This window comes from Bidens hawaiensis, unplaced genomic scaffold, assembly GCF_021521415.1.
Source record: "Bidens hawaiensis isolate Kalapana, Puna unplaced genomic scaffold, B.hawaiensis_p1.1 tig00016156_1, whole genome shotgun sequence".
Taxonomy (NCBI): domain Eukaryota; kingdom Viridiplantae; phylum Streptophyta; class Magnoliopsida; order Asterales; family Asteraceae; genus Bidens; species Bidens hawaiensis.
Genome location: NW_027492471.1, coordinates 63,318 through 74,062, shown reverse-complemented (window position 1 = coordinate 74,062; position 10,745 = coordinate 63,318). Strand labels below are relative to the sequence as shown.

At 32.4% G+C, this 10,745-nt stretch overlaps 1 protein-coding gene across 2 annotated transcripts; it reads left to right on the top strand.

Moving 5' to 3' along the window:
• Positions 1 to 2,344: 2,344 nt before the first annotated feature.
• Positions 2,345 to 7,884, top strand: LOC143550730 (cinnamoyl-CoA reductase-like SNL6). 2 transcript variants are annotated; one of them, XM_077041330.1, is made up of 5 exons: positions 2,345 to 2,637; positions 3,581 to 3,777; positions 6,040 to 6,234; positions 7,290 to 7,443; positions 7,519 to 7,884. In XM_077041330.1, the coding sequence occupies exons 1-5, from the start codon at positions 2,373 to 2,375 to the stop codon at positions 7,800 to 7,802; spliced, it is 1,095 nt and encodes a 364-aa protein (XP_076897445.1). In that variant the 5' UTR covers positions 2,345 to 2,372; the 3' UTR covers positions 7,803 to 7,884. The 2 variants fall into 2 exon arrangements, with proteins under 2 accessions (XP_076897445.1, XP_076897444.1); XM_077041329.1 differs by having other exon boundaries at positions 7,290 to 7,447; positions 7,523 to 7,884.
• Positions 7,885 to 10,745: the final 2,861 nt, after the last annotated feature.

The window sequence follows — 10,745 nt, the reverse complement described above, 5'->3', positions numbered from 1 at the left end:
TAAACATGAATTTATCACCATTTCATAAAGTAAATTATTCTTAATGTACAAACAAGTGACAACTAAAATAATATATTTATACATGTAAGGAATTAACTATCCATATAGATTTAGCCATTGCATAGTTGTATGGATATTGATTGACATGACAAATTCATTTAATATTCATTAACATGCCACATCCAGTGAATGTAAATTGACAAAAGTAGAATTAAATAGACATGCATATAACTTAGATGAAATGTGAATTTTATGATTTTTTTTATTAAAGCAATGTTACATTTTCTTTAACCGTAAGAACCTTTATTGAAAATTCCACATATACCATGACAAGGAGATTTGAAAAACCAGTATAAACTGGATTCCACCCATATAATATTTTGTTTGCGTTAGATCAGATATAATTACTAAGGGGCCAAATTACTAAATTTCCATCATATCTTATGTCAAATTATTAACTAATAAATTTTTTTGTTTAACCTAGAGTTCGGATATCGTGTATACCCGTACATGAAAAGACACATACAAGATAAAACATGTATACATGTACATGACACGAAAACTTATCGTGTACCTGTATCGCAAACCCAAACACGAACATGCTAATACCAGGTATACACAATAAAACACGATAAGAGCTCGATTGCCGGAGAGGAGGGTTCGACCATTCGGTGGCTGGTGGCGCTGCTGCAACTGCGAGAACGCTAAATTGCCAGAGATTATAGATGTGGAGAGGTAGAACCGAGAATCAAAGGGCTGCGACTACCATAGATGCGGAGGGTAACCACCGGACTACTAGAGATCCGAAGAGAGAGAATCGAAGAACGGCATGTGCATCTTTTGCTTGATTTTGGATTGGAATGAATGCACAGTGTTCAATTGTTTTGTATAAAGATTTAAGTTTAACTATATATTTCAGGTATGGGTTGGTATCATTTAAGAACTCTAAAAAAGTTAAGAACTCTTATGAACCCTTAACAATCAAACAATTTTTTAACTTTTTTATATATTAACATTATTTAAGATTAGTTTTATGATATTTTATATAAAAAATTTTAATTACATATATTAATCACAAGTTTACATATATGTAAACTTTTTGTACTAACAAATTTACATAGGTGTAAACAAAACATAGATACGTATAAAAACTAATTTTCAAAATTGTAATTGTAGATATAGATATAAAAAATGATAAAACTACTCTCAAAGAGCATTAACATACAAAATTTTTTATAAAAAATGTTAGTTTTCAAGGGTTCCTTCAAGTTCTTAAATAATTTAACAGTTCTGTAATGATACTCATCCTATATTATATATATATACATATATATATATATCTAATCATGTACTAACGGGTCGAGTATTTTACCTGTTTAGACACGAAAATTGACATGTAGATTCGTGTCTGTGTATTTAGTGCACGGGACCAGTTCCGATCATACCTGATACCTGTTAAAATTGTATAAGTTGGTATCATGTATTCGTCTCTAAATTGTCAACCCTAGTTCAATCCGTGTAACATATGTTTTTCTAACTTCATCTTATATATTATAATACTATAAAAGCTAAAATTATTTAAGTGTGATAATACACTAATTGACAATTATTTAACTCGGAGAGAACTTAACATGATGAAAAATTGAAAAATAAAATAAAATAAAAACTTATAATTATTTAATATTTTAATTTTCATACAAAACATTATCACCATATGACCATATATATATCCATGTCCCCTAATATACCTCATGTGACACCTAACATAGAGGTGCACAAATCGGTTTTTTTAAAAAAACCGGTTCGGTTAATAACCGGACCGGTTTTTCTTGGCCTGGAAAAAAACCGGTTTTTAAATAACCGGACCGGTTTATTAACCGGTTTTTTTGGTGCAAAACTCGGACCGGTCTAACCGGTTAGGACCGGTTTAGAAACCGGTTAATAACCGGTTTTTTTAATTAACCGGTTTTTTTTTTAAAATAACCGGTTAATAACCGGTTTTTTTCATAATAACCGGTTTTAAAATTAACCGGTTTTTTCCATAATCGGTTCAGTAACCGGTTTTTTCTCTAGAACTTGTAACCGATATACGAACCGGCGGTTACTAAACCGGTCAAACCGGTTTTTAAATAACCGGTTTTTGTAAAAACCGGTTTTCGGTTTAAACCGTTAAACCGGTTCACCAACCGGTTTTTTTTGCCCATCTCTAACCTAACACCTCCATAATTTTCCACACAACCAATAAACAAATAATAAAAGCCACGAGTCAGTTATTATATAAAGGCAAAATGCTTTACGCATGTTATTGCCTATATTATTTTCTTCTTATATTATCATCATACATACATTTCTTTACTTGAGACAAGACTTCAATGGGCGTGGTACGGACGGACGAGAGCCATAGAGCCGAAATTGAAGAGTTTCGTCGGATGTTGCTTTCCTGTTCGGGCGTCCTTGTTAAGGTTTGCACCGAACAGGAAAGCAGTCACCCGCGAGTAGTAGCTTGTGATGGAAATGAATATGTGGTTGATCATAAGCTTGTTTGTGTTACAAGTGGCGTGTCGTTTCTCGGTATCGCGATTGTTAAACAACTTTTGCTTAGAGGATATGCGGTTCGGATTATTGTCGATAACGAGGGTAAGTTTTGAACTTTTGATATTCAAAAAGGGCTAGTGACGTAACTTTTAGTATAATTGTGTGTATTGATAAAAAGTTATATTTAAAAATGTTAATGGCAAAAGTAGTGGGCCCGGTCACTTTTTAATCATTAAATGATGAGATTTTTAACCAAGTATTTTCTGCCACGTGTTAAAAGACCGTCGGGTCGCAAGTTTTTTTTAAGAAAAAAACGTAGGGGCCAACTGGTTATTTCGACGAGACTATTTTGGCTCCGACGAGATTTATTTTGGTGTTCGGCGAGATTTATTTTGGCTTCTGACGAGATTTATTTTGGTTTCCGATAAGATTTTGTGGCTTCTGGTGATATTTTTTGGACAAGTGGCATATTTTTGTTGGTTAAAAATCTCGTAATTTTGGTTTTTGAGTTAGATGAGATTTATTTTGGTTTCCGATAAGATTTTTTGGCTTCTGACTATATGTTTTGGACAAGTGGCATATTTTAATTGGTTAAAAATCTCGTTAACTAATGATTAAAAAAGTAAGTTTTAGGATTGGACATTATTGAAATTCGTCGGTCAATTCGACTCACCAATTTTGTGTATAAATCCGAGAATCGATTGTGTTGACTTTGTACATTGACTTGTTCAATGAGAATATTCGGTTTCCGATAAGATTTTTTTGGTTTCCGACGAGATCTTTTGGAGAAGTGACAAATTTTAGTTGGTTAAAAATCTCGTAAACTAATAATTAAAAAAGTAAGTTTTAGGATGGACATTATTGAAATTCGTCGGTCAATACGACTCACCAATTTTGTGTATAAATCCGAGAATCAATCGTGTTGACTCTGAACATTGACTTGTTGTATGAGAATATCCGGCATCAATGTTGTAAAACGCAATTGATTCAATTTGCCCTTGTATTAACATAATGCTCAATTAACTTGAGTGTTCGGATATTGTAGAAGATATAGACCGGTTGGGAGAGATTCAAGTTTCGGATGAGACCGAAGGCTCATCGAGTATTACAAGCAATAATAGAATAGGAGTTGTTGTAGCGAACTTTACTAAACGCGAGAGCCTAATGAAAGCTTTCGATGGATGTTGCGCGGTGATGCATACCGCGGCTTTCATTGACCCGAGCGGGTTGTCCGGGTACTCGGTAAGTCTACTCTTTTGTTATTTTATAGATTGATTACAAGTGGACAAAATATATTATTATTATTTACCGCAAATATGTGATGGAACCTTATCGCATATGCTGCAACTAGCCATAATTAATTAGTTAATATTTATAGATTAAATAGTTAATATTTTATAGATTTAAAAAAAAGGTGTGTGGAAAATCCTTAAATATCTATTTTACCACTTAAGATCAAAAGATTATCCATTTGACTATGAAGTTGTTAAAATGTCCGGATTTGGATTTGACTGGAACTGTGTCTGAGAATCGCTTAAATTTTTGAGCTTCGGACGAGTAAAAAAAGAAGCCTATAAAATCACGTTTTTAGTTATGTGATAAATTGATAATTTTACTAATTTGGTGACATTTTTAAAGCCCAATACGGAAATTAGAATAATAAACAAGTTAATAAAATGACTTATATAAAACAAAAAAAAGTTTTTTTTCTATAAAATAAAACACTCGTCATTGGAATTGAAGTAATAACCTTTGATTCTATGAATTAGGAGTCGCCATTGCACCAAGAAGCTATTTTGTTGGCTTTTTATTTCAAAACAAAATTATATATAAAATATGCGTAAGTTTTTTTTCAAAAAAAAAAAAAAACAATTATAGCCCTCTCGCGATACTAAGCCTGGGCCAGTCGCCCTTCTCGCTCTCCCCTTGTGTTGGCACTGGATCCGACGGTTTTAATGTAGCAGGTTAAGGTTTTTTAAACCGGTTATTTAATGTCCGATATCATATATAATAGCGTCACCTCACAATGAATACCGTCAAATTTCACAGGATAATGTCTCTCTCAACAAATACCGTCGGATCAACTGTCTATATGACAATAACGTGATATAATTTATTAAATCAAACTAGCGTTTGAAAATACAAATATGAATGGACATGGACATTTTAGGTTTATTTTTTTTTTCTTTTTATTTTATTATTATTATTATTATTATTATTATTTTTCATCTTTGTCTTTTGGATTATTGTTTTACTATTCGTTTTCTTCTAGATACATTTCTAGTACTCTGTCATTTTCCACCGGCTGAAAACAACTAGAAATATATTATATTCAAATGAATAGTCAATTCATTAAAATAATAATATTATTCTAACATGATCCAGTCTAGACTCTTTAAAACTATGATTTCTTTGTTTATCCCCATTAGATTACCTATTCAACTAATCTAGCCTCTTTTATTATATAACTAAACTAACATATAATAACTAAACTAACATATAATGACAAGAAGAGGATTTTTTATCCACTCGGTCTGATATCACATTACATTTTATTTTTCTGTCTCTATTTGTTATCCACGAAATCAAATACGTAATTATAGAATCAAACAAAAAAACATTTCTCCTATTTACGCGCTAGGCGAAAGAATGACACCATGGATAAGTTTTCTTTTCTTACCTGTGATCGAAAGCGTGCCAATCCAATTCAAAATACCAGAAACCGGAAACGCTTGCACTGGCGACAAGTCAAGCCACTTGCAAATAGCGTTCCAAATTCTACTAGCGACCCCATAGTTTCCAAAAAGGTGATCGAAATTCACCCCCGAGTTCAAGCAAAAAGGGCAAAGAACTGATGGAACATCTATACTTATATCTACTAAACTCGTACTAAGTGGAAGACGATAAATACAAATTTGCCTATGGCCGCCTTGTGGGTAGTACATTCGGCCGAGGCCCGTAATTTTCATAGGCCAAAATTTATATATATCTATATTTTTATATATTTTTAAACTTTTTTTTAATATAAAACAGGATTGAATCTTAATTATCTTATAATTATTATTGGACTCAAAATTTATTTTCATCCATAGGCCATTTAAGTTATTGGACCCAAATAAATTTAAAAAAAATATAAAAATCGAATAAACTGAAAAACTATTACGGGCATTTTAATTCAGCTAGGCCAAGGTATTTAAATTCTCGTAGACGGCTCTGAATTTGCCATCCTAAAATATTTACCTTTTGGGTTTATTTGTGGGTTTCCGGTTCGGGTGACAAAGAAAGGCTAGTGGGGCCGGTTTGATTAGTCATCAATATTTGTCTGAGCTTAATGAAATAACCTAGTTGCAACCTGTAGATACAGTTCCCTGTTTCCTTCACTGGGACTGAACTATGTTAAAATTCTTGTGTCATTTTAATTTCTAACTTGTGTTTAAGTCATTTGTGCATGTTTTTGTGTTGTCGCTTCCGCATTACTGTCTAACAACCATATGAAATTAACAGAAATCCATGGCGGAAATAGAAGCGAAGGCCGCAGAAAATGTAGCAGAAGCATGTGCAGCAACTTCATCTGTTAGAAACTATGTGCTAACATCTTCATTATTAACATGCATATGGAGAGATGCTAGTAGCAACAGTTTGTCTACTGTTGTAGACCACAATAGTTGGAGTGATGAATCTTTTTGCACTAGCAAAAAGGTAATAATAAACTCTATTCACATAGATATGAAAATTGAATTAAGGGATATTGGATTTTTATCGTTTTAATAATTCAAACTTTGTCTCATTAGCTGGTGGTAATCTAAACTTTAAAAATGTACCACAACAGTCTCAAGTTTCGACCTGTTGGCCACCAACGAGCTTTTCACTAATGGGGTTAGATTCCGTTTTTTTAATAAAAATAAACAAGCCGAACCACTTTTTAATGAAAATAAACGAACCGAACCTTCTTTTTTTATACAAAAATCAACGAAACGAACCACTTTTTTTTAACAAAAATAAACGAACCGAACCACTTTTATTAACAACAATAAATGAACGGAAGCCCCACCCCCACCGTGCTGGCATGAACCACTTCCGACCCGAAATGCGTTCTGACCCGAACTCTCTGACCTGAGTTTACTTTTATTAGAAAAGTAGTTCGGTTCGGTTCGTTTATTTTTGTTAAAAAATATGGTTCGGTTTGTTTATTTTTGTTAAAAAAATGTGGTTCGGTTTATTTTTGTTAAAAAAAATGGTTTGGTTTGTTTATTTTTGTTAAAAAAAACGTGGTTCGGATTATTTTGTTAAAAAAATGGTTTGGTTTGTTTATTTTTGTTAAAAAAAAAGTTGGTTGGTTCATTTATTTTGGTTAGAAAAGTAGTTCGGCTCGTTTATTTTTGTTTTGAAAAATGGTTTGGTTTGTTTATTTTTGCTAAAAAAAAGCGTGGTTCAGTTTATTTTTGTTAAAAAAATGGTTCGGTTTGTTTATTTTTGTTAAAAAAAGTGGTTTGGTTCCTTTATTTTGGTTAGAAGAGTAGTTCGGTTCGTTTATTTTGGTTAGAAAACTGTAATTTAAAAATAATTTTTTTCCACATAAGCAGTCCACATCACTATTTTTGCCACATCATCGTACACGTCATAAAAAACTAACGGAATCTAAACTGTTAGTGAAAAATTCGTTAGTGCCGGACAATGGGACAAAGTTTGGATTATTAAAATCCAATATTCTTTGAGTTAATGAAATGTTAATAATGTTATTTAAAATGTTACAGCTATGGTATGCATTGGGCAAGCTAAAAGCCGAACGGGCCTCATGGCGTGTAGCCAAGGAAAAGGCGTTAAAGCTGACCACAATATGCTCGGGTCTCATCACGGGCCCACGTTACGTCTGCGCAAATCCAACATCCACCATCGCATACCTCAAAGGTCGGTTTTCGGTTTTCTTAGTTAGTATAAAGATATAAAAAATAATGGCTAGCTCATTATAACAATAATATGCAGGTAGTCAAGATATGTATGAACACGGTTTGTTAGCGACAGTTGATGTTAACAAACTAGCAGAGGCGCACGTAAAGGTGTACGAGGAAATGAACAAGACCGGTGGTGGACGGTATGTTTGTTTTGACAAAGTTGTACGTAGCATTGACGAGGTTCAAAGACTAGAACAAGAGACGCGGTGTCATATAGACACGAACTCACACGATGGTGTGTTTAGATTCGAGTTGTCGAATAGAAAGCTTGATAGGTTAATGTCACAAGTGCATAGATGTAGGAGTGTATGTTAGTTAGCTTGTCGGATATTAGAAGTTAAATGTCGTTTTGATGATATCGCGGTTTTGTCATGGTAAAGTGAGTGTTAAATGGTTAGGGGATGGTTATAAAAATCTTTTTAGGTTTGGGACGGGTATGATATTAGAAGATATCCATCTTTTATCTGAAAAAAAAAACTAATCTGATACATGTTACTTGCGTTTAAACATAATATATTATATAATAGTTCTATATAGAATAGTAAACAAGTTATGAAATTGTTCCAATCACGTCACTCATAAAATATTTTGTTCCAATGAGCTCATTAAAGTTTCCTTTGTGTTCTAATTATAGATTTTTTTTACCTGAATACCAGGTTATGTAAGTTTTTTTTTATTTTTAAATAGTTACATTGTAAAATGTTTTTTTAATAATTGAAAAAATTAGTAAAAATTGAGAAAAGTAAATTGCAAAAAAAAATCTGAAAATTTTAAAAAAAAATCATGATTTTTTTTTTTGCAATTTTTCAGGATTTGTTTTATTTGTTTGCATTTTTTCAGAATTAAATTATTTTTTTTCTCAATTTTTATTAATTTTGTCAATTTTTAAAAGATATTTTGCAATGTCAAACTATTTAAAAATAAAAATAAACCTATATAATCTGCTCTTCAGGTAAAATATCTAGGATTAGAAAAAAAAAGAAAGAAATTTTAGTGACCTGATTACAACAGAATATTTTATAAGTGAGTTGATTAGAACAATTTCAATTTCAAAACTTAAAAACTATTATCTAAAGTAATCCGTAATATAAAACATAATAATGGTCATGTTTAGAAACCTCGAGTTCCCTTACAAATACAAACAAATGAAATAAGGTTGGGGGCTTGGGGCTATTGTTCAACGATTTAGAAGGCCATTTTCAAAAATAAAATAAAAATAAAATTGAAAAAGTATCAAAAATCATAATAGCAACCACTGACCACCGTCCTGCAATTAATTTTCACCCATCATAAATCAAAACAAAAAAAATATATCACTGAAAAACAATACTAGAAAGCGTGTCTTTATAACAAACACGTATTTATACCATTTTTATTTGATGCCTTATTATCCTAGAGCCTAAGGTATGCTACTTAATCGTGTCCAACGTGTTATAAATTGTTATAAATAATTCTCAATCTATAAATGCTTTTAAACAACTGAGTTTTACTATCTAAGAAAGGCTAGTGGCGCAACTTGTTACACGTTTTTCTTCTATTTCAATGTAAACATTGAATGAAAATCAATTTCTTTGTAACCAAAATGTACACCATCAATCTCTCAATGAACCGGACACCTGTCTTGTTTACAAATATCATAAATAAAACGTGACTATATTTAAATAATATATATAGAACAATTTATCATTTGGTATGAAATGCAATCTTAACAAAATACGAGGCTTAAATAAATAAAAATGTATGTTGGTTTTTAATACCGTTAACTTTCACCAGTTAACTAACAACACTCATAAATTTTCGATTTGTTACTCACCAATCTCAACTATCATCCTATTTGTTTGTGTCACCCCTCACTAACGGAGGACTAACATCGTTAGTGAAGATAATGATGTGGACGTTTTATGGTTGAGCTGTCAGCCTCACCGGAAAACCGATGTGACAGGCGCCTTGTATCCTATCGATTGGTCATCTCTTTGCATCAACCGGACCTTTGAGTTGTTGCAGCCGCCTTTGGTAGATGTCCGAACCACCATGAATCAAAGGGCGCCGCCGCACCGCCTTTCTTTTCTTTGTTTTTGATCGTTTGGTTCGCCGGAAAATCGGGACTTCACTAACGACATTAGTCGTACGTTATTGAGGGAGTGAGAAAGACAAATAGGGTGAAAGTTGGGAGCGGTGAGTAACAAATCAAAATTTAAAATGTTATCAGTCAACGTGTGAAAGATAAAAGTATTAAAGACCAATATTCTTAAATAAAATATGAAGTACAAAATAATAAACGAATTAACAAATAAGATTCTCTCAGTTTGGTCCAACCCAACGTTACAAAGACTACAAGTTGAAGCAGTTTTTATATACTAGTGGACTGCTTTTGTAGCCAGTTTTTAGTCATCAATTCCATAGAGATGGTCAAAAGTCAAAAGTATTAAGGTGTTTGAATTGAACTAATTTGGATTCAAAGCAAAGACAATCACGTGTTATTTTATGTACATACTTTCACTATGTTAGGAACATTTTTATCTTCTTTTTTTTTGTTCATATATGCCAAAGAATCAAAATTAATCCAGGTCAATGTTACATAACTTTTTACTATTCAACCAGTTTTGGTCACTTTTATATCAACAACAAATATACATAATTTAATGGTATTTGAAATAGGTTTATATGGAAAATAAAAAAAAATGAAGACCATGGTGATATATGGTGGGCCGGCCCTTGTTCTTTCAGGGTAGGCTAGAGGTGTATAAACTGATTTTAAACTTAGAACTGGTTTGGGTTGAAACTGGTTCAGTTTGGTCAGCAAAAGTTAAAACTGGTTTATAAATCGGTTCCAGTTGAAACCGGTTTCCTGACTAGGTTACGATTGGTTTGGTTCGGGTTTTTGATCGGTTTCGGTTTGGGTTTTGGCCGGTTTCGGTTCGGTTAACCGGTTTGGAAGCGATTATGGTGGAAAAAAATTACAAACCGGTTCCAAACCTACGGTTTCAATCGGTTCTAAACCAGTTTCTACATAATTGATTTCAAATTGGTTCGATTTCGATTTGATTTTCGGGTCTTACATAACCCAAAGTGACACAAGTGGAGATAGGACTTGGGTCTTCACTGGGGAACGCAAGTTTTCTTACCACGAGACCACAGATGGGAGATAAAAAAAATTATGACATCAATTTTGTAAAAGTTTTATGTTTATTAAATAATTTTTTGAATCATGATGGATTTTATAGGTACTAGTTAGGAACGTTTGATATATATATAACC

Excerpts from the sequence above, each read along its gene's own strand:
- LOC143550730 (XM_077041330.1), top strand. The coding sequence starts at position 2,373 with ATGGGCGTGGTACGGACGGACGAGAGCCATAGAGCCGAAATTGAAGAG. Across the intron at positions 3,778-6,039 it reads GCGGGTTGTCCGGGTACTCG|AAATCCATGGCGGAAATAGA; the intron begins GTAAGTCTACTC and ends TGAAATTAACAG. Across the intron at positions 7,444-7,518 it reads CACCATCGCATACCTCAAAG|GTAGTCAAGATATGTATGAA; the intron begins GTCGGTTTTCGG and ends AATAATATGCAG.